General features: G+C 45.6%; 1 protein-coding gene across 9 annotated transcripts in view; it reads left to right on the top strand.

The window, feature by feature from the left end:
- Prom1 (prominin 1) overlaps nt 1-21571 on the top strand; it is a 108068-nt gene extending 86497 nt beyond the window's left edge. For 7 of the 9 annotated variants that reach the window (XM_052734860.1, XM_052734858.1, XM_052734862.1 and 4 more), the window contains 13 exons: nt 87-171; nt 1881-2027; nt 2582-2653; nt 3786-3878; nt 5719-5772; nt 9270-9350; nt 9478-9546; nt 10765-10857; nt 13555-13670; nt 14184-14207; nt 14624-14692; nt 20095-20134; nt 20703-21571. In XM_052734860.1, the coding sequence (XP_052590820.1) occupies nt 87-171; nt 1881-2027; nt 2582-2653; nt 3786-3878; nt 5719-5772; nt 9270-9350; nt 9478-9546; nt 10765-10857; nt 13555-13670; nt 14184-14207; nt 14624-14692; nt 20095-20110 (919 nt within the window). In that variant the 3' untranslated portion in view covers nt 20111-20134; nt 20703-21571. The remainder of the gene's footprint in view (nt 1-86; nt 172-1880; nt 2028-2581; nt 2654-3785; nt 3879-5718; nt 5773-9269; nt 9351-9477; nt 9547-10764; nt 10858-13554; nt 13671-14183; nt 14208-14623; nt 14693-20094; nt 20135-20702) is intronic. The other 2 variants (XM_052734863.1, XM_052734864.1) reach the window with 2 other exon arrangements.
- Nucleotides 21572-23909: the final 2338 nt, after the last annotated feature.

The following is a 23909-nucleotide window of genomic DNA, read 5'->3' as shown; positions in this document are numbered from 1 at the left end:
TGACTAACCTCTCTCCTCTTCCTTAGTGAAAGTCGGAGATCGCCATGCTGTTCATCTGGTCGTGTTTTCTCTGTTTCTTCCTATAGGGATTGCAAAAAGGGTCGAGGTGTATATGCTGCCTTTCAGCTTGATAATGTCTTCAACATCAGTGAGAATTTCAACATTGAGCAGGTGAGTCATTAGAACCAGTCATGAACTTGACTTTGTTCTACTAATAAGACCCAGGTGCATTTCTTCCCTTTGGCGAAGGCTGATGTGATAAAACGTCCATTTTAAAGAGATATCGAGGAGATTACAATAGGTACAAAACTCACATAAACCTGTCTAATAAAAGCTCTTCACATTGGAAAGGGGTCGAGCCATCATGGCCTCCTGCCCCCCACCCCCCGTACCTCTAATGACCTTCCATGACGCCAAATGAGCAAGAGGTCAGCCAAGACCACCTCCCTTGGTCCCCATAAGATCTACTCATTCTGGAGGGTGTTTGTGATCCTCACTTTCATCTGTTAATCTCAAAACACCTTCACACCCCCAACAGGCTATCTTTCTTTTCTTCACACTTTGGGTTTTTCCAGTGCTATGCAAGACCCTCCAAAGAGGTTTCCCATGAGAGACTTCTCAGGGAAACCGTTCATTTCATCTGGTGAGCATGCTCTACAAGAACAGGCCTACTCACTTCCCAGGGATGTTGGTCCTACAAGACCAGGTCTTCTATTCTGCCAGATCCCAGACTTGGGAATCAGGCATAGAGAGATATGGTCATCCCTGTCCTCATTCCTTACAACGTAAGCACTGCCACCCCCAGGACTCCTGAGTGGGTTATGTGAGCCCTACCAACCTGTGGCAAGAAGAAGAAAGGATAGAATCAAAAGTAGTAGAATGACCATCTTAGCTCTGCACCAGCCCATGCCCTTGTCATGTCTTGAGATGCCAAGGAAGGCCATCCCAGAGACACTGAACAGAAGAGAGAGCAATAGTTTCTGCTCCAGGTCTAGAGAGCAGTTAGCTTACATGTCCTCAATCTCCCTGCTAGGAGGCCTTTTTTTTTTTTTTTTTTTTTTTGTCTTCTCAGTTTTCATAATGAGTAGATAGATCTCAAACAAGACCAAGGGAGAAGGTCCTGGCCCACATCTTGCTCACTTAAGCATTATGGAAGATCATTAGGGGAGCCAAAGGGACTATGATGGCGCTACAGCTTTCCAGTGTGAAGACCTTTTGTTTGAAAGGTTTACATGAGTTTTGTATCTAGCATCTCCCCTAAATATTCCCATAAATAAAACATCATCTTGTGACCAAGTCCTAAGCAGATTTCTTGTACTCCTTTGCCCATCATGCCATGGGCTATTTTCCCTGCACCATGTTATGTAACAGTTGAGAATGGCAGCCAGGCACTGTATGCTTATGGTAACTACTGGTTGGCTGTTAGGACAACCCCATATCAGCAACCACATTCCCAGGATCATTGTCTCCCAGAAGATATCTCCCATGCCTTCCCTACTACCCAGGTGCATGCTGGTCCCCTCCCTGGAATGCCAGTCCACCCTGTCCTTTCAGCCTCATTTGTCAAGACTAGATGCTTAGATGTCATTTCTTCTCTGCAGTCCATTTCCACTGAGTCCTCTCCACCTGGTCTTCTGATGGAGTTCATGTGTCCCTCTCTTATGACTCAGCCTCTTCCCTCTGAGATCTTCAAGGCTGGAGATGCAATCTTATTTCACTTTAAATTCCACGTCCAGAGAGAATACTTACGTAGGCAGAGAAGGAAGTAATTCAAATCAAAATATATGCATCTCTTTCGATCTAGTGTAGTCTCGTTCCTCTTGAAGACATTGAGTGTGTGACCTTCTTGGGAGATGAAAGGATGCTTTTGTTTCACACAGCATACTGGAAAAATAATCAAGGAGTTGGAAAACCTGAATGTGAATGTTGATAACATTGAACTGTTGGACAAAGCAGGAAGGAAAAACCTACAGGACTTTGCACATTCTTGGAAAGATGCAATCGATTACTCCAAGTACTTGAGGGAGGTATGAGCAAGATACACATGTATGGTCTTTGGGGAGAAATTAGAGTATTGTATTGTGTATTTTTTTTGAAGTTTTGTTTATCACAACAGTGGATTCACATAGCATAAAGGCCAGAGTTCTAAAGGCCAGCAGTTTAGTGGCATCTAGTATATTCATAGTTCCACCTCCAGTCCCAGCATGTTTTCATCACCCACAGGAAACACTCCACCCATAAGCAGTTGTTACCCAGTCCCAAATTCCTGGCAGTCACCCATCTACACTCTATTCTGTATAATCCATATAAGTAGCAACATACACTTTGTGACTTACATTTCTAGATTCTTCCACTGAGCATATTTTTTCAAATCTATGAATGTTACATGTGTATTAGTAGCATTTTTTATGGGTGGGTAAAAATAATACTTAGAAACGCAAATGTAACCTATGTGGGCATTTCTAGCCTTGTTTTGTTGCCTGATGGCTGTGGTCCCATGTTCAACATGCTACCTTTCGATGGTGTTCCTGTAAAAGCCCAGGTATGTAACATGGTTTTCTTTTCATTTCCTCCCTGGTAGGCTGAGAAATCTCCTACCAAAGTGGATCTGCTGGCATTTGCCTCTTCTCTGGAAGAAAAGGCAAACAAGTTGGTGAGTTCAATAGTCTTGTCAAATGCTGTCATAGCTGGAAAGGCAAACGTTGATATCATTGTTAGGAAGCCACAAAGTGGTCCCTGTCACCATGGCTTGACTTTGTCTCACAGCACCTCACTAGTGCGTTAGAGGCCCCATGGCAGCTGTCCCTCTGTGGTCTGGAAGGCTAAACAGCTTTACCTCTGCATGTGCTTTCACAGATCAACACCTCCACTTCAAACACATGCACACACACACACACACACACACACACACACACACACACACACACACACCAGGCATACAGGCATGCATGCATACACACATATATACATGGATATACACACAATTCATGCACACACAGACATACACATATATACAGGTACACACACAGCATGCAGACAAACATACACACATGCAGACATACATACATGTACACAGATGTATAGACACAAGTGCACACTCGTACACACAGACATGCACACATATGCACACACACACTCATTTTTCTTGCAGCGTAAAGGAGTAATAGCTGGGTTGTGCCTTGCATCACATAAGCTTGAGCAGAGGCACCATCATAGCCTTGTCTAACGTCAGCTCTTCTGCATGGCCCCTTCAAGAAATAGCAGAGTGTGGTGACAGGGAAGTGGCCTCTGGAGGAAGACCCAGGTTTAAGTCCTGACTCAGTCTCTTCCTGATACTAGTGGCCTAAGCAGGGTATTTCACTCACCTGTGTCTTAGTTTCCCCATCTGTAAAAATGGAGGCAGTAATTACACCTGCTTTACAGGATTGTTATAGCTCATATACTGACCATCATTTAAATGTGAATTAACTTGAATTATCTTCATTTGAGCCTTGTTTTTTCTCAACTGTAAAACAGGGAAATTGACTAGCTGTGTCGTTTGGAGGCAGGAAAAAGAAACCACAGCATCTTGTGTTTAGGAAGTGCTTTTGAGTGTGAAGTGTTGATGAGTCCGTGGCTCTGTAGTGTGAAGCAGTTTGTCTAGGTGCCCCGCTGCCTACCCATGTCATGATTGTCTAAGAGGGGTCCTGGTTATGTGGTATCTTCTGGTATCCTTTCTGGTCAATGAGTCTGTTTTGTGGTCCAGAAGCATGGTGTTGATCCTTATGTTTTTGTTTTCCTTGTAGCCTGAAGGAAAGTTGAAACAGGCCTTGAAAACAGATGTGCAGAATATTATAGCCATTCACCAGGAGCAAGTCCTTCCTTTGCAACAATCACTGGTAACAGTCAACACCTTGTGGCATTTCATGGTGCCTGAGTGAAATCTAGCACCTAGTTGTCTAGTTAACTTGCAAACAGCCTGAAGACACACACTCGTCAGATGGAGGGCTCCAACCACTCAGCCTCAGTTTCAGATATGGATCTGGGCTTTCCAAACCACAACCTTAAATCATGCCTTTGTTTACTGTGCCTCCCTCTGTTCCTTCCAAGAGAGTGTGAGCAGTGAGGCACACCCCACATCTGTCTCCAGCACCTGGCTATAGCTTGTGCTCCTGCTAGTAGGCCTCCTGGGCAGTGTGACTGTGCTCTGGGCTCTTGCTGACATATTCTCCAATCCTTTTTCTCCAAACTTTGCTTAGAAATATGTGAAGGCGAGGGTAAGTACTTCGTCTGTTTCCCTCAGCTCTGTTGACTCCCTCCATGGCTATTGCTCTCTTTCTCCTCTGTTCCACCCCCAACTTTCTCTTCCCTTGCTTCTAATGTAACAGAGGTAGTTTGTGGTTTGGAATCACACAGACCTGGTTTCAAATACCGATTTGTCCCTCTAAAACATAGTGACTTCCCAGTGTCCTCATCAAACAATAAGGTTTGTTTATAGAAGCAAATAATAGAAATAAATAAAATAATAGAAGCAAAAAGAATGATGGGCTATTAGGGGTGGCGCCTACATTGCTATCATTTGGTCCCATGGAAATGGATGGCTTCTGAACTTGAGGACTCAGTAACCAGAGGAATCAATGTTAGGCTCGCTCCTGGGCCTGTTTGTGGCTGTAAAAGGGAGAACTGTGTAGAAACGGGGTCCCTAGGTCAGCTGCTCAGGTTTGCAGAAGTGTATGCAAGTTCATCCTCTCTAACATAGAAACTTCTGGATCTAGTTTCCACTCTGGTTGTCTCTCTGTCTCGGCCTTCCTTTCTGGTTTGCTAGAGTTCCTCAGGGTTCTGCCATTGGATTCATGTACACCGTGTATTGGCTTCATGCAATCCTCTGTCGTTGTGCACACCTAGAACAAGCCTGTTAACATAGTAAACATACCTATTGCTCTTGTTTTCATTTTCCTTCCATGCTTTTCTTCAAGTAGACAGGACACCTTGAACTCTTCTGAGCTAGGACAACCTGGCCACAGATCCATCATATTAATCAAGGGCTGGCAACTGGCCCTTGTCAACCACAGCCTGACTCAATCCAGCCTGTTGCCAGTTAAAAAAAAATCTGGGACACAGCCATTGCAGCTTATTAGAAAACCATGGCCACTTTTGGCCATAAGAATAGAATAGGGCACCAGGTGATGGTGGCGCACGCCTTTAATCCCAGCACTAGGGAGGCAGAGTCCTAATCCCTTTAAGTTTGAGGCCAGCCTGGTCTACAGAGAGAGTTCCACAACAGCCAGGGCTGTTACACAGAGAAACCCTATCTCAAAAATAAATAAATAGAATAGAAAATGGCCCCTAAAACCCGAAATATTTATAGTGTGGCCTTTTACAGATAAAGTTTGCCACTTGAACCTAAACAATTCAAGTAAACCACACTTGGTAGGCAGGCTCTGTTTCAAATAATGCTTTTCCAACTGATTAAACCTATTTTGAAGGCGTTTTTGTATGCTGTGTGTGTGATATGCTGCCCTTAAAGCCTTTGAGTATGGTCTTGTTTTTCCTCTATGGGTTTTCTCACACACTAATGGTGTATAAGGTCGTGTTGTTGCTCGTGTCTTCTGTACTTTCTAGAATGCAGCCATTACTCTGTCCAGTCAGATTTGATGTCTGTGTTGGGGGAGGGACTGACATAAGGCCCTCTTGGTGCTTTGGATAAGAATTTTGAAATGCTTTTCTTTTCTCCACCAGAATGCTTTTAAACAGAGTGTCTGGACACTTGAGCGCACGAGTGATAAGTTGCCGGTAAGGGTTTCGATTTTCTTTCATGAGGTTTTGTTATCAAATTTCACACCTAGAATTTCAGAGGTATTGGTTTTCATGAGTAGTTTAAGTTAAAAGGAGGTGTTCAGAGTATTTTGAATACCGAACTTGGTTTTCCCATGGCTTTCCTTCTCCCAAAAGCTTCTGTTAATGCAAGTTTCAAGAGTCTGGGTCTTGCTGGGTAGGAGGTGAGCTTAAGCATGGTTACCTTTTTTATTATTATTATTTATTTTATGTGCATTGGTGTTTTGCCTGCGTGGATGTCTGTGTGAGGGTGTTGGGTCCCCTGGAACTGGAATTACAGACAGTTGTGACCTGCCATGTGGGTGCTGGGAATTGAACCCAGGTCTTCTGGAAGAGCAGTCAGTACTCTGAACTGCTGAGCCACCTCTCCAGCCCCTGCATGGTTACTTTTTTAAAAGTTTATTTATTTTTATTTTACGTGCATTGGTGTTTTGCCTGCATGTATGTCTAAGGATGTCAGATCCCCTGGAACTGGAGTTACAGACAGTTGTGAGCTGCCATGTGGGTACTGGGGATTGAACCTAGATACTCTAGAAGAGCAGCCAGTGCTCTTAACAGCTGAGCCGTATCTCTAGCCCAAAGCATGGTTACTTTTATAAAGATTGTGCTGCATATCACTGGTAGTCTTGGCATTATTTACCACACATGTTCACCATCACTGCTGGGCATGCCACAGGCTTTTCTACTTGCCCATCCCCTAAAAGACTCAGCCTGGAAGAGCAGACTCTTGTTGCAGTTAGTGGGAAGCATGGCAGTAGGCAGATGGACGTGGTGCTGGAGCAGTAGATGAGAGCTTACATCTGATCCACAAGCATGCAGAGAAGGAGAGGGACGGGGAGGAAGGAGGGAGGGGAGGAGGGAGGAAGGGGAAAGACGCAGAGAAAGAGAGCTAACTGGGCAACAGCATGGGCTTTTCAAACCTCCCACCACCAGTGACACACTTCCTCCAACAAGGCCACACCTCCTAATCCTTTCCAAACTGTTCTACCAGCTAGAGACCATGTTTTCAAATATATGAGCCTATGGAGGTCATTCTCATCCAATCCATCATAAGATGACACCCCCAGACATATTTACTATTTGTGGCTTTGAGTGGGGATCATTTCAGTTATCAAACAATAACAGAAAGGTACAAGCTGGGGGTGTGAGCAAGAGCATGGATTGCCTTTAAGCCACTGTTCAGAATGCTGCCACTTGTCTAACATTCCATTAGTTGAAACAAGTCACTTGGCCACAACCATTGTCATCATCATGAGGTGGGAGAAGTACAGTTCTGCCTCAATGCGGGGAGGGGATGGCTTCCAAGCCACCCCATGAATACTCAAGGCCCTTACATCAATTGCACAGTATGTGTATCTAACATAGGTACACCTTCTGGTGTACTGAAACCATCTCTAGATTACTCACAACACTTAATGCAGTAGAAACACGATGTAACTAGCTACTGTCCTGTATTATTTAGGAGGAAATGATCAGAAAAATCTTAACACACTCAGTAAACCCCTCCCTCTCCTGCCACAAAAGGGTAATTGAGTCAGGTAGTGACTGCACGTGCCTTTAATTCCAGCACTCGGAAGGCAGAGATGAGCAGATCTCTGAGTTCAAGACTAGCGTGGTTTACAGAGTGAGTTCCAGGACAGCTAGGACTGCACAGAGAGACCCTGTCTCGGAAAAACAGAAAACAAAACAACAATAACAACAACAAAAGAGGCTGACTGAATCCTAGATTTAAAACTCCTAGATTAGAGGGCTGACCACATACCATCCTTCTACACTTGGGAAGCCATGCCAGGAAGGACACCAGTCACCTTGAAAGGTTCATCACTACACCACAAGAAATGCCCTGGCACAGAAACTGAGCACCGAGGTTGCGCTGTGTTCATCTTATATGCAGAACTGCAGCAGATGCATCAGAAATAAGTATCTTTGTTGAACTAGAAAGATTGCTCATAAGAGCTTTGGTGTGGGAGGCCAGCTTCCACCTTTTAAAGGGTTCCTATGAGGAAGAGAGAGGAATAAGAAACTTGTTGATAGAAAGATAGTGGAGAGGAGATAGACAGAAACACAGGATAGCTTCAGGAGGACCTGGATCAAAATCCACCGGCCCCTTCTGTCTCTTCAAAGGGGCTTTTTATAACAATGCCAAGGGGCAAGACAAAAGTTCTCCCCCTTGCTAGATCAAAGCATACTGCACAGCCAAGTGTAGACCCTTCCAAACACCTGGTAACCACGTGCATGGTCCAATCATTTCCCTATGTAGCCCTGCTGGGTAAAGCAAGCTCAGATCACTAGGAAACCTCTGTGTGCCTCCACACTTTGGGGTGTGAACTTCACAGTTAAAAAGGGGGTATTCTGCTTTCCTCAGTGAGCCCAATATTGTGACATAGTCCCTCTGAAGACCAGTAGGTTTGTTCTGCTCCAGGGCCATGCCTGATCCCAGTGCCATTTCATACAAGTGTGTCCCATGCCAAGGGGATCTGGAGACATAAGTGGCGAGCTCATGATCTTTGCTGGCTCCCTCTGCACATTCAGGATGAGACCTGCAGTAGCATATTGCCCCCCATCGGGACCCAGCCTAGGGTATGAGAGGTAGACAGAACTCTGTTCTGATGCACCTGCCCAGCTGTGTTCCCCCAGACCTCTGTGCAAAAGGAGCCTTTTTCCTGTTTGTAACATGGGTTTGCAATGGCTGCATCTTGGTGCAACAGGTTTCATAAGAGATTTTTTTTTTTAAAGAAGGAAAAAAAAACTAACTAGCTGGGCCACCTTGAAGGAGGTCAGTTGTCTGCTCTGAAGGGAGCTCAGCCATGTCATCCTTCCAGCCATGTGAATTCACGAACAACCAACGATTCCCATCAAGAACACATTGGATGTATAGCCCCAAAGTGTGTCCTTTCTCTGAGCTCATCTCCTCCTGTCCTCAGAGGGCTGAGCCAGGTCTTGATGTTATAGGCCCTAGTCACCAAGGCAGGTTGGCTGTCCATCAACAAGACTTCTGTGTCTGTGGGTGGGTTCAAACAGTTATACATTAAATAGAAAGCTTGGGATTTAGCTCAATGGTAGAATGCTTGTCTGGAAAGCACAGGCCATAGGCTCCATCCACAGTACCAAAAAAGAAAAGAAAGAAAATATTTGGGGGGTGGTTTCTATGTCTATAACAAACATGTACAGACCCTCCGTTTTGTTACTGTTAACACACAGTGTTGTAGGTCAGCTACTGACATAGCAGTACATTGTACTACATGTTAACGTACCCAAGCAGATTGCATGCATTGTATGACAGTACCACTCCATGTCATAGAGGGACATCCAGGGCCTGCAGAGTTTGAGCAAGGGGAGTGGGGATCCTGAAATCAGTCTCCCGAGGACTCTAATTGGATTTACAAAAGGCCTAATTAAATTCCTGGTTCCCCTTCCAGTTATTGGTTTTTGTTTTTTGTTTTTTTTTTTTCCAGGAGAAAGTGAACAAGGTCATCGCATCTTTGGATTCTGCTCAGAACTTCCTTACCACTAACATTTCCTCTGTAGTTATTGGAGTAAGTTTTCCTTTCTTAAGCAAATGTGTAGATAAAGTGGTGTGAGTATTCCACAATGAAGTAGCTATACCTATGGAGTGTGCTCTAGTTGTTTTAATGATGGCCCCAATCTTTGACTCCTTTCTAGGAAACACAGAAGTATGGGAGAACAGTAACAGGCTATTTTGAACATTACCTGCAGTGGGTCTTGTACGCCGTAAGTAGCTTTGTCCTTTGTGGAAAGTAAAGGGTGCCACATCTCAGGAGAGTCATTTCCTAGTATAAAATCTGAAGGATATTAAAATCCTGGTGATTTTGGTTGGAGATAAGTGTAAGTGTCTGCCTGGACCTGGTGTTCCAGCTCCTCCGTGTCTTGTAGGAGGAACCGGGGAAGTGAACAGCAAAGTAGCTAGGACTTTATTCAAAAGTACCGTGAGAGTACAAAGCAGATGCTGGGAGGAAGCAGCAGGCTGTCTGAGGTTGGGTGCTCAAGGTGAGCCGGTGACTGGTTACGGCTTCCTTGTATGGGGTCCAGAAGGCAGAGTTAGTTGCTAGCAGTAGGGAGGGGATGTCTTTTGTTTTCATTGAAGACTTAAAGTCTTCATTCACTTCACATGTCCTTTCCCATGTTGTGTCTGCCTTTAATCACATACATGCCCGAGTATGCACAGGCATGAGAAGTAGGAGTTTTCCCTAGATGTGCACTCAGAGGACATGGTTTGCTGTATTGTGCATACACCCCAAATCAACCCAGGCTGGATTCCCCTTTCTCCACCACTCTTTCAGGTTCCAGGGTGTTTTAGAGGACATTTTGGAATGAACACAGGTTCATTTTACAGAAAGGTTGCTGTGGTGGAGTGACACATTGTTGTTTGAGGTGGGGAGTGTGGACAGCTCAGCTTGACGCAGTGGGGGTCCCAAGTGGCTCAACACATGCTTAGGAAATGGCTAAGTGTGTAGCCCAAACCAAGTGGACTCCTATATTGTCAGGATTTCCTGTCTCAAGAGGATTTGGATAAGAGGAACCAGGACCTTTGGGGGCAGCCTTCCCATGGGGGAGAACACCCCTCCCCAGTCCCCTCACCCTTTGGCTCACCTTTGCTATATGGCTTCCTTGATGTCTATCCCTTCACCAGATAACGGGACTGCGCATGTACACGTCTTGATCCTTCCAGCAGTTCTGCAGGATGGGTCTTAACATTCCAGATGAGGGAAACCACAGTGCAAGGGGACTAAGTGTCTGGCTATAAATGTATGTAATTGAGCCAGCTATAGAACTCAGTGCTTATCAGCTGTCAGCTCCATGGCTTCCAGAACACTCTTGGGATGCACACTTCCGGATGGTCTTGGGACTCCAGTCAGGGGTCACATCTTATGGCATGAACTTTTGTGAGCCTGGCTCAGTGGATGTTGGCCTGTGTTTTCCATCCCACAGATCACAGAGAAGATGACATCCTGCAAACCCATGGCCACCGTGATGGACTCTGCTGTGAATGGTGTTCTGTGTGGCTATGTTGCTGACCCTCTGGTAAGAACTTCATCTTTCAAAAAGAGAAGACATTAAGTAAACGTGTTCCCTCCCCCTTCCCCAGCCCCATAGTGCGTTGGCAGGGGTTTTCTACATTTTCAGCCTTGTTCAGAGAGTTTTATGGCTTTCTGACAGCACTTAGCTTTTCTGAAGATTCGGGGCCAGAGAGGTGCCACCACCATTATCTTCTCTTGTCACTTGCCCATCATTCTGATCGCTCCTTTTCTCAACCAATTTCTCTTGATCTAACAGTTTTCATTAGGGTTGTTTACAGGAATATGGGCAAAAAGGGTTATTTAGAGGAGTGTGGATACCCTTACCAGGGGTATACCACCAAAGAAATGTTTTTTTGCTTACCCCCATCAACCATTAACTGCCTATACATTCCCAGGAAGACCGGGTTTCCGTGAGCCCTACCCTCTCCGTCACAGGATGTGGATGGGCTCAACCTTGTGCAGGTCCTGTGCAGGGAACCACAGCTGTTCTTTGTTCAAGACTCCAATAGTCCTGTCATGCACGGAAGGCAGCATTCCATAGCACTCCACACCAGTAGCTCTTCCAATCTTTATACACCTTCCTCTGTGATATTTCTTGAGCCTTAGCAGGGGTGATGTAGATGCAGCATTTCTGGCCAGACATTCAAAAGTCACGTTGTGATTTTGACCAATTGTGAACATCTTTAGTTACCATTATCCACTGTAAAAAGAAGCTTCTCTGCCCAAAACTGACAGCAGCACCAACCAATGAGTGTAAATGTCATTATTTGGAAGATAATGTTATGGGCATATCACGTCCATTTAGCACAGCTGCAGCAGTGGTTGCCTCATAAGGACCTACAACCTCCCAGGCACAGGTTTTGACTACATTTCCAGGACTAGATATGAGTTATCTCTTGAGGAGCAGGCTTCAACTTCAGTTAGGAATAGGTTGGTTACCCCATCACAGACTTGCCACTATTGTACCTATGCGTGCATCTCCTGGCCTGCCGATAGTGCTGTACACAGGAGCCACAGCCGAGAAAGGATACTGAAGACAGTCCTCCCACAGCAGCCCACACAGCACCTTCTGGCACTCTAAGGGTTAAGTTCTGGTCCTGTTCCAGCCCGATTTCTCTATGTCCTATAACCAGAGGATGTGGTGTGTTCAGTGACAGCATCTTACCATTTAATGTGGTTTGCACCCAACAGCAGCAATGGCAATTGCCCATACTGTTATGGAGGTCTCAGGAGCCTCTCTGGCCAGCTCACAGGCAGGTAGCCCAGCCCTGGCTCTGGAATTTCATTACTGACTTATGGGGTTTTGAAAGTAGCTTTATCTACCCATGTAGGGTACTTCCATTCAAACTCTTAAAAACATTTTTAATTTGAATTTTAATGACTAAATGTTAGGTCATTCATTTTTAGTTTCAATTGGTCTTTCTCCAATTCCCACCTACCCACCTCACCCTCCACCCACCCCCGCTGCCATTGTCAAGAAGGCATAGACCAGGATTAAGTGTGAGATCTGATTTATAAATATTGACAATAAGTTTTTTTTAAAAGATTTATTTATTATGTATAGAGAAGAAGGTGCCAGATCTCATTACAGATGGTTGTGAGCCACCATGTGGGTGCTGGGAATTGAACTCAGGACCTCTGGAAGAGCAGTCAGTGCTCTTAACCTCTGAGCCAGCTCTCCAGCCCCGACAATAAGTTTCAAAACATGTTTGTAGCTAGAGTTTTCCTGCCTGGCCCACAGTCAGGACAAATCTCTCTCACCTGCCAGTCCCACAGCCACTCAGACCCAACCAAGTAAACACAGAGACTTATATTGGTTTCAAACTGTATGGCCGTGGCAGGCTTCTTGCTAACTGTTCTTACAGTTTAAATTAATCCATTTCCATAAATCTATACCTTGCTACATGGCTCGTGGCTTACCGGCATCTTCACGTGCTGTTTGTCATCATGGCGGCTGGCTGTGTCTCTCTGACTCAGCCTTCCACTTCCCAGCTTTATTCTCCTCCTTGTCCCACCTACACTTCCTGCCTAGCCAATGGCCAATCAGTGATTTATTTATTGACTAATCAGCAACACATTTGCCATACAGAACATCCCACAGCACATGTTGACATTGCTTTTTGAGAAAACATGGTTAAATTCAGTCTGTGGTCAGCTTGCTGCCAAGGATGAAGATGGCACACTTTTGGGGGACCCTGGTGTGTGTTGGGCACCACTTATCCTCTTGACTATACTGTTATAGGACGAAGATGCCAATGTCTTAACTATTCCGATGCAGGAAAAAAAATCAGACCTATCAACTAGCCATATTTACACTGAACTACATGGAAAGGCACTTGAACTTGAGCATGCTGGTCAGCTGTCTTGGTTGGGCAGCTGGCCTTTGGTGTGTGATTGGGTGCTTTTTGACTGTCTTAGACAAGAATCTTAGTTTCATCACTAGATGCTCCTTTCTGTTCCTCTTTTACAAAATCAGCATGATCCTAGGATCTGCTTGTCCTTCAGAAAGATTAACCGGGTTACAGTAACATATTGCACCCTCTGTGGTGACTGGTTCCTGCTAGGGTCACAGGTGATTTTGAGAACAAAACAAAAAGTTGAAAAATTGCAAAAAGAAGTCCCCCCACCCAGCAAATCTTCTTTCCTATTATCTATCCCCAAGCATTTAATTCTCCTGATTGTTGTTGTTTTCATCCCCCAGAATTTGTTCTGGTTCGGCATAGGAAAGGCCACGGTGCTCTTGCTTCCTGCTGTCATCATCGCTGTCAAGCTGGCCAAGTACTATCGCAGGATGGATTCAGAGGACGTATATGATGAGTGAGTGTGGGGCTTCCTGAGGGTCAGGCATTTCTATGCAGCACTGTGTCCTTGGGGAGCCACCAAAGACCAGTTCTCACGAGAACAAACTTGGCTTCTGCTTAAGTACAATACTGAATTGTCTCTTCTACTGGGTTTTTGGTTTTTTTTTTGGTGGTGGTGGTGGTCTTGGTTTTGTTTATAACCAATCTTCGAATTCTGTTGTTTTCTTCTTCTTCTTTTATCTCAGCTTCCTTAACCAGTGTTCTTGTGTTTCAGCTCGGCTCTCTCGGGAACATGGCATTTCACTTTATGATAACTGTTGTTACTGCTTTCCCCTGGCTCTGCTGCTTGCCCTCTGTTCTGTGTCTGGTGACCATGCATGCTTCCTTTTCGAGTCTCCTCTTCTTTCACCAGCTCTGGAGTCTGAACTGTCAGCCTGTACTGCAGTGAAAACACTGGGGGAGGGGTGTAGATCACGGCCTTCCTCATTATAAAACACGTAAATAACCATCTCCCCTTTTTATATTTTAGTGTTGAAACTGTACCCATGAAAAAGTAAGCCTTTTTTTAAAAAACTATTTCACAGATGGGATGGGGAGGTTTCTGTCACGTGGTAGACCTTTGATTAAATGAATAATATGGCATAAGAAAGAACACGAGTTAAGCCTGGGTAAAGATGAATCATGACACCTCTTAGAAAGAGGGTTGGTGCATCGAAGGTGCTCGCGAATTGCTTGTTGAGTGAATGAACATTTTATACATTAGATGCATTGATCTATAAAGCCGCTGTTTCCATCTGCGGTTTTGAAAGGGGGAAGATGTAAATGATAACACATCCTCCACACTTCTTTGCAGACTTGACAATCTGTGATACACGTTTTGTAGCCTTTACGTCGTCTTTGTGATCCGTAACGTAAATACTTCACCCTCGAGGTAACCTGGTGTTTCTGGTGTATTTATTTTTGTTACAGTTTGGAAAACGGTAGTAATGGTTATCATAAAGATCATTTATATGGTGTTCACAATCCCGTTATGACAAGGTAACAGAAAGCCTCAAGTGCATGCCTAGCCTGTGGTGAGCCTTCTTGTCTCTGCTAGCCCCGACAGGGTGTCTTCTGCATGCCCTTGATGCCCTCCCCTTCCCTCTGCATGACCCTGCATTATCACTGGCCACCTCTGGTCACTCTCTGCATACCATGCCACGATGCCAACTTTCTAAATTTCCAGTAGGTTTCTCAGCAACAGAGTGGGGGTAGACTCTAGATTGAATGTCATCTTAAAATGCTGTGAGTGACTCTAGATCCTAATGGGTTACATGCATGCGCACCTTTACTTAGCCCTCCTCTCATGAAGTAGTGATTTAAAAACCTTCTCTGCCTCCCTCCTTCCTTCTCTTCCTTCTTTTCTTCTCTCCAGAAAATTAGCTATCGTCAACCAGAAAAAGAACTCGAACTTCTTCTCCTAAATCCTTGTGCTTATATGTTCCCTGGAGTTAAGGGGGTTTCCTGTGGGTCTGGATTGCCAGATAACTCTTGAGTATTACCTGCCAAGTGAATTCTGCTGCACCCTACTAAAATTTCAGACAGGCTTGTCCACCAGGAACAGCCTTTCTGTGGCCCTCCCCATGTCTACACAGTTGACTCCAAGCCAATGGTCAGCTCCCCAGGGGATGTTGCCCTCACCCCAGCTGCAAAGGAGTGAGTCAAATATTGGTGTACAGGGAATCCTCCTGTCATAGAAGTCCCATGCTCCACGTGGGACATTTCCCCTTAAAAGAACAGACACCACACTGAGGGAAGCCGCCAGTGTGGGCTCCTCACCAGATGCTACCACATAGGACTCCCCCTTTTAGTCAGGGGCATCCCTTATCTTCGACAGTGTTGCCTAGAAACAGCAGGTGTTTCATCAGTGCTGGTTTCAAGAGGAACGCAACAAGAAAGTTACTAAAATTTCTCCTTTCAGAAGAATAAAAGGGTGGGTTTTTTCCCCCTCCAACTTACAACTTGGAACATTCTAAAAACTTAAAATAAGAACCTCTTGTTTCAATTTGTCATATGTGGGGAGAGGCATCTTTTTTAATGTCTGAGCTGCTCTAACAAAGCTCTATAAGCAGCGTGCCTTACAAAGAACAGAAATTTCTTTCTCGTGGTTCTGTAGGCTGGGGAATGGATGATCAAGGTGACGCCCAGATTCAGTTTCTGACAAGGGCAGATTTCTCGTAGATGACATCTCCTCTCTTCACTGTGTCTCTGTGTTGTGGTGATCTGTGAGTTCTCTGGAGTTTCATGCCCTAATCACTTCCCCAAAGTGCTCCCCCAACCCCAGCTTCGTGATACTATCATCTGGGTGATCAGAATCTCTATTTGTGAATCTGGAGCTATTCAGATGTTCAAGCCATAGCTGAGGTAGTGATGATAAAGGGATGAGGGGTGGGTGGGTGGGGGGTCAGTAAGGTTCTGAAGTGGAAGATAAACATCTATTGCTCTGATAATGTGCTGAACTTGGATGCTAGAATGCTGTGTTGAGAGGTAGCTTCAAAACAAGGATCAGTTTACCGGGTTTGGTCCAGAGCACATAGACAGTGCTATGGCTAGCCTGCACTGTGCAGTGGCCTCCCTCTTCCCAGCGTGGAGAGCTTCCAGGTGTCTCATTTCTCAGCTGAGATTCTCCAGGCCAGAGGTGAGCTCCTTACCACCACCAACACACAGCAGGAGAATCTCTGAGTTCGAGGCCAGCCTGGTCTACAGAGCAAGTTCCAGAACAGCCAGGGTTACACGGAGAAACCCTGTCTCAACAATAGAATTCCAAACAAAGGTTACAAAAATGAAAACAAAACAGAAATCTCATCACGCTTCCAGTAGCTTTACAGCTTTGTGTTGGGTTGCTTTCTCAGCCAACCTGGGACCCTGAGGGTCAAAGTCATGCTTGTTAGACATTCACCAATTCTCATCCTTGGGACCATCCTGCCACACCCTGTCCTGAGCCTTTGGGTGTAAAAGAGGGCCAGATGTCCTCTTTAAACATCAGTGATGAAATAATTGAGTCCCCACTCAGTCCCACTGGCACACTGCCTCTAGGGCAAAGCCCTTGGTTCTCTGGTCTAGTGGTTCTCCTGACTTCACAGTTCATGTCTGCATAACAGGAGCACAGTAAGCCTTGCTGAAGCTGGGATCTGATTTACTGCAGAGGAGAAGGAAGTGACTGAGATAGAGAATAGGAAAAACAGATGCCATCTGATGAACAGAGCCTCTGGGGCTGTGAATGCTGAAGTTCAAAACAGATGGAGTGCTCCAGCAGTGTTAGATACCTAGTGTTTTGTTGTTTTGTTTTCTTTTCTTTTCTTTTGCTTTTCACGACAGGGTTTCTCTGTGTAGCCTTGGCTATCCTGGAACTTGCTCTTAGACCAGGCTGGCCTCGAACTCACAGAGATCTGCCTGCCTAGGGTTTTAGGATGATTTGGTGATGATTCTGCTTGCAGAATACCTTTTGAGGTGTGTCTTTGGGAAGGACACAGCATTCCACATCCTGTGAGGGGTGAAGCTAGGACCGTGTTAGCACCTGAAGTCCTTCCTCAGTGCTCTGTGGCCGTCTAGAGTCCTGTGAACTTCCTACATTCTGTAGGGTGGTCCCAAAGACAGGTTGAAGGTGTTGTTTGCTTTGTTTTAATTTTCCAGTAACCTGAGTCCCAAAGACTGCAGGGTCCTTCCTGTGTCACAGAAGCAGCTTTCTCAGTGACACACCAAAACCTTCCCTCTTTCCCGAGTGCCCACTGTCCTGTGGGGACCTGGTGGGTGCCCTGATCCCAAGTGCCCACTGTCCTGTGAGAACCTGGTGGATCTCCTGATCCCGAGTGCTCACTGTCCTGTGGGGACTGGTGGATCTCCTGATCCAGAGTGCTCACTGTCCTGTGGGGACTGGTGGATCTCCTGATTCCGAGTGCTCACTGTCCTGTGGGGACTGGTGGATCTCCTGATCCCGAGTGCCCACTGTCCTGTGGGAACCTGGTGGATGTCCTGATTCTGAATGCCCACTGTCCTGTGGGGACCTGGTGGGTCTCCTTGAGTAACTTGCTCTTCTGAGCAAGGAGGAGGACACAGATTAGAAGACTTGTCTATCTTTTGAAGATGAGAGAGAGACACTTCAGAAGCCCTAGGGACATAGTCATTTCAGCCTCAATGAGCCCCCCAATCCCTGTTAGAAGACTCTGGAATCTAGATTGGAGTGAATCTTGACTATTTCACTGTGTCGTGGTGGAATGCTAATGACATTCTTAAGCCCCAGTTTCCACATCTGTAAAAGGTGTCAAACAAGAACTCTACTTGCCTAGAAGCTGTAAGGGTCAAAGTTCATCTTAGATTAGTGCAGTCCCCTGCTTAAGGGTTTGTAGTTCATGACAGTGGGGATGTTCTTATCACATGGATGATTCTGATGGAATCTAAAGGTGACTCAAACATAATAAACAAAGGTGCCTCGCTAATCTGTCAGCCGAGCCGGTGCCACTCAGCCTCTCCTCATTACACCCATGGAGCCATGGATTACAGGGAAGACCCCTAGAGGACCTTCTGTACCTGCTCCCTTCACATGGACTGGGTCATGTGATTCCACTCAAAACTTGACACACCACCTGTAACCAGGACAGTGAGAGGTGTGAGTATGAACATGGTCAGTGCCTTCTGAAGGTGCTTGGTCCTTTAGGAAAGGCTTTGTGACAGTCAAGGCACTCACTGACACTTAGCCAAGGTAGGGTCGGTTTGACCAAGCTATTACCTCACGTGGAGTCGGGCAGGGAAGATTCTTCGTAAGTAAGAAGCATGTTGTTGGTGGCATACTCAATTCCACAAACAAATCTGATACAGTCCCCTTTTATCTTTGCTTTCCAACACACATACATGGACACTCACAACCTCTAGTTAGTCTATCTTATGGCCTGTGGTGGGTCATTTGCTTTTGCCTACAGAAAAAAAACAATGGGCTTTGCTGTAAGCATTGAAGCCTGAGACGTTCTTCATGGGGCTAGCTCTGCCTCCTATGCTGTCTGCACCAAGGACAGGCATTTTCTCTGGGGAGGTATGGCTGCCCTAACAAGCTCCCCGACACAAGTGACTTAGAGAAGGAAGGATGCATTTTGTCTCACAGTTCCAAGGTACAGTCAGTCACAGAGGCAGGGACACGAGGCGGCTGGCCACATTGGAGCCACGGTGAGGACGAAGACAACGCCAATGCTAGTGCTTGGCTTGTTTCCTCCTCTTTGTTGTTGTTGTTGTTTTTTAGCTCAGGACCCCCAGCCTGTAGCCAGGTACCACCCACATTCAGGTGGGTCTTCCCACCTCAACTAACATAACCTAGAAAATCCTTCACAGACATGTCCAGAGGTGTCTTTCCGTGGTGATTCTAAAGCCCATCAAGTTGCCATCACAGGAAGTACTGGGTCTGCCCCACTGGAGATGGCACAATTTGTATCCTTTCCATACAGGTGTGAATGTTGTAGCCCAGACTGGCCTGGAACTCATGGTAGTCCCCCCGCAGCCCTTTCCTCAAGAGCTGGATTATTGGCGTTAGCCACTACACCCTGCTTGATGTTTTCCCATCTAACGCAAACAAACCACTTTGGGGAACATATACCACACTGTTTCTGAGAAGTGCGTCTTCAAACTCGGGCCCTGCTGTTGAGCTGCAGAGGGCATCCTTTGTGCAGCGTGCCTGCAGATGCCTGGGGGGAAGTGGGAAGGGCCCGCCTGCCACATTTCTCCTCCCCAAAGGAGAAACACATTGGACATGCTAGCGTGGCTGCAGCGTCCCTGCCTGCACCTGCTCCACCTGTGCCGGCCTTCGAGACGCTGTCTGGAGGCTCCTCTGTGGTGTGATGAACTGGGTGTGCCAGACTTGGAACTCACCCCCTCCAGATAGGGTTCTCCTACCTCCCCTTGCACAAATTCCTCATGGTGGTTCCAGGTCACGGTCTCAAAGAAATGGGAGAGGATGGTGGGGCTAGTGTTGGTTGATAACCAGAAAGCCATTTACGGGATACATACACATCTGGCTTCATACATATAGAGTCCAGCAAGATCCCAGCAGAGTTTCCCCTAGAGTCAAGCTTCAGGAAGCCATTTGCAGCCAAGAGTCACCTGCCACCATCTGTTTTTTTCCTGCTCTGTCCCTGGTGACCCTTACCACATACATATTCCCAGTGACCATCACCTTTTAACCATAGAATGTACCTTGGTTTGTCTCACCCTAGCCTCATCATCCTTTCAAATGCAGAACAGATAGATGCTAGAACAATCTGCTTTATCTGGCATTCTTCTTCCTTGGTAAACTTTCTGGGGTTTCGTCTGTCTTCCTCTGTGACTATAGTCTCATCCTGCTTCTGAGCACAGAGGTGATGGGACCGCCTGCAGCCTAGCCCAGAGTGCTACAGTTCTGTTTTGTTTTTGTTTTTTAGCCCGTCTCGTTACTGACAACTGAAGTCAAAATTGCTTGAGGTGAGTGTAACGCTTTCATATAAATGGATCTGGACTGTTGTTTTTAATTTTTAAAACATGAAAACACAGGTCATTCTAACATATTAATTGAAAAATCTAAACAAATCTTTAGAGTATATAACATGCTTTTAATTACATGGAATCCAGTTATACTCTGTGACTAGATAATGTGCGTGTGTAGATATATGCAGATATACACACATACACAGTGATTGTGTCTGGATGCATAAGATATAAAATTAAGTATTTTAAAATGTAGTAAAAATAATAAGCTGCTAGATATTCATATGTCCATTGAGGGTTATGGAACTGAGAGATTTTGTATGTGCTAACACATTGTTTTACAGTGTTCACTTCTGTGAACATATATTTTCTGAATCTATGTCAGAAGGTAATCTCTAAACTGATGATGAGGTGAGGCACACAAGACCAGCCCACCTGCCTCTGGAAGAAGTTTATGTTTTCTGTTGTTGGGCTCCTGACAGAACCATTTTAGGATTCCGCATTCTTGCTTTCTTTTGTAACTCAAAGCCAGTTTCTAAAAATGATGTTTGATTTCCATTTTCAGCATCGAGACAGTTGAAGTGGAAAGCATCCCAGGCTTCGGATAGTTTCTGAGTCTTCTAGAACTTTCCACGTCCAAAAAGAATCATGGTGGCAAATGTGGAGACTCAGGCAGGCCCTGAGAACATGGCACCAGCGGTCTGAGGGTGGCACTTGGTCAGGAATGAACAGTCATGGTCATCATCCATGTGTCCATCGCTATTCAAGAATGACTCTCCCCTGGTTTTTTTTTTTTAAACCTTTTTACACTGAATTTCTATTTAGACACTAAAACATATGGGGGTGCTTGTTCCCCCTGGATACATTTATCTTTGAGCCAGCTAATCGGATATCATAGCTGGGTACCTAACTTACTTCCATATGTGGAGTGTGCTAAACACAAACCAGTTTACAGAAAAGATGTATTTTGTGTATAGTAAATTGTGTATATATATATACTCTTTTACCACAGTCGGAGTTTTTTAAACAAATGAGCACTCTAGATTTTTCTCCTAAATGAGGTTCTTGTTACTTGCTAGTGCTGTGGAAAGGATTCTGTGTGCACCAAAAGTGTGTGAACCCTGCAGCAGGCACATCCTTCCTTGTGGATTTCCCTCTACTTGTGCCGGTCTGCCTGTTTGGCAAAGGGATACCTGCTTGACACCACTGGCAATCCAGAACAGAGAGACCTTGAGAGAAGGAGACGCCACTCAGCTGGAAGTGGAATCATTTTCGCAGACACCAGTCCTGGCTCATACTTCAGTGGCACTTTCTAATGTATAAGGATGGGCATTTCTGAGTTCGGTGTCATCTGATTACCAGTGGGATTCTAAAATGAGGTGCAAGAGTTCCTGTTACGATTCTGAGATTTGAAATAAAGCGTGGATGAATGGAGCCTTCGGAGTTTGGTCCTTAAAAATACGTGGAAGGGTAAAGTCAATTTGCATTTGTTGTGGGTTATTCTTGTTGGCCAGGACCTTTCCAAAAGTGACCAGTGAGGAAAAGCTGGTCAGGCCAAAGTGAGTGTGTTAGAGGTGTAGCCTTACACCAGGCTTTTCCATATGAGAGCACAGCCCTGATTCATTTCCATATAAAGGAGTTCAGGAAATATGGCCTGAGTGCAGCTTCCTTGAGTAACCCGAGTCTGCACTATGGCTGTGCCGAAGCTGTGCTCTTGTATGTCCAGAATGAGAGCGCCCTCCATCCAGAGCTGATTGTGTGCTGGTGATCTGCCTCCTTGGCCAGTTGTCTTTTGGGACCTCAGATTTTCAGACCTAAGGGAGGCACTGTTTTACCAGGCATGGTGGTGCGGGCCTGCCATCCCAGCACACAGAAAGCGGAGACAACAGGGTGGCAAGTTCAAGACTAGTCTGGGCTACCTAATCTGACATGGCTGTAATTTTTTTAAATGCATTTCTTAGGAAACAGTCCAGGTGTCTGTGCACACCCAAATGTCCCCCTATACGCACACACTCGGGGGCTCACAGGCAGACAATTGTGGCAGGCACAATAGGATTCTTTACACTGAATCAAACATCGCGATTTCTTTTGCTTGTTTTTAAGTACAGTGACAATATTTGAAGTCACTCCTCTGGTACATAATTAGAATGCAGTGCGTTTCATCTGAATTTAAAACAAATCTCGTGGTCTGAAGTAGATTTTTAGGCCACATGGCAAACAACATTCATCATATCCTGTTGGGTATCACTCAGCTGGTGCTGAGCTCTGCTGTGGAGATACCAGGCTGTCCCCCTCAACCGGGCCGGAGTGCTGCTCAGAGCTGCGGGTGTGGCTCTCAGTCCTTCCCATACAGCGTGCCCTGTTATTTTTGTCTCTCTCCTTTGTTGTTATACTCAGGGATGTTTGGTTGGTTTTTTTTTTTTTTTTGGTGGGGGGGGCGGGTTTCTGTTTGTCTATCTGTTGCATTTGTTTGGCTATCTCAATGCCTTGGGCTCACGGGACTTCAGCATCCTCTAGATGAATTAAATCCACGGGCCTCCAAGGAAGGCACCACAACAAGAAACAGCGGGAGTTCTAGGGCAGCAGCCGTGTCTAGAAACCTCTGCTACATAGCCCTACTGCTGGTAAAGGAGCCCGTGCTCATACAAGAGGCAATTAATTGTAGAAAAAGTTTCCTGTAGATGGAAAAATGTAAACGACTCAAGCCCAAACCTGTGTGTAGACACACACACACACACACACACACACACACACACACACACACACACTTCAAACGCATTAGAAAAGTACAGAGAAAATCAGCCACAGTCCCTGCATGCAGAGATGCATCTCAGAGGTGCATCATTGTTTACAGAAGCAGATGCGGTCTGCAGACAGGTACTCCAGACTGGCAGCTGAGGCAGTATCTTTATCTTACATCCTTTGTGCCTGTGGCTCCTGCCCTAACTCCTTAAAGCTTCCAAAGCAAACACACCACAGACGAGGTGACTTAGCAATGAATTTTTTCTCTCACAGTTCAGGCTCCAGCAGTTTAAGGTCATAGTGTTGGTAGGCTGGTGTCGTGTGAGGCCTCTTGCCCTGGCGTGCAGGTGGCTGTCTCCTAGTGTCCTCACAGCTCTTTCCTTTGGGTGTCTGTGTCCCAGTTGCCTCTTATGGAACCCCAGTCAGGTAGGATTCTATCTCCCTGACAATGCCATTTTAATCTCTAACTTTGACCACCTCAGAAGTACTCACTGCCTAAAAGCCCCATCTCCAAATAAGCACAGCTCAGGGTTCAGCAGATGGTGGCTTAGGGTTTCTGTTGCTGTGAAGAGACACCATGACCACGGCAACTCTTACAAAGGAAAACACTTAATTTGGGCTGGCTTACAGTTTTAGCAGTTTAGTCCATTTTCTTCAGGCAGACATGGTGCTGGAGAAGGAGCTGGGAAATCTATAGCTTGATCTACAGGCAACAGGAAGTGAATTGTGTGACTCTCTGGGTATAACTTGAGCAAAGGAGATCTCAAAGCCCACCCACTCAGTGACACATTTCCTCCAACAAGGCTATACCTACTCCAACAAAGTGACACCTAATAGTGCTACTCCCTTTGGGGGCCATTTTCTTTCAGATCACCACAGATGGTTTGGAAGGAGTGCAGGTCGAGGCACAATAACAATTCTTTACTGTCTCCCAAACACAAAGAACAATCTCCTATGTTACAACCCCTTCTATCCGGTGTTCTCACCCTGGATACATGGAATTTCAAATCAGAACAAGCTATGCAAACCT

This window comes from Peromyscus californicus, unplaced genomic scaffold (genome assembly GCF_007827085.1).
Source record: "Peromyscus californicus insignis strain IS unplaced genomic scaffold, ASM782708v3 Scaffold_13__1_contigs__length_99412109, whole genome shotgun sequence".
In the NCBI taxonomy this organism is placed as follows: domain Eukaryota; kingdom Metazoa; phylum Chordata; class Mammalia; order Rodentia; family Cricetidae; genus Peromyscus; species Peromyscus californicus.
The sequence above is the reverse complement of the archived record's forward strand: the minus strand, read 5'-3'. Positions and strand labels throughout refer to the sequence as shown.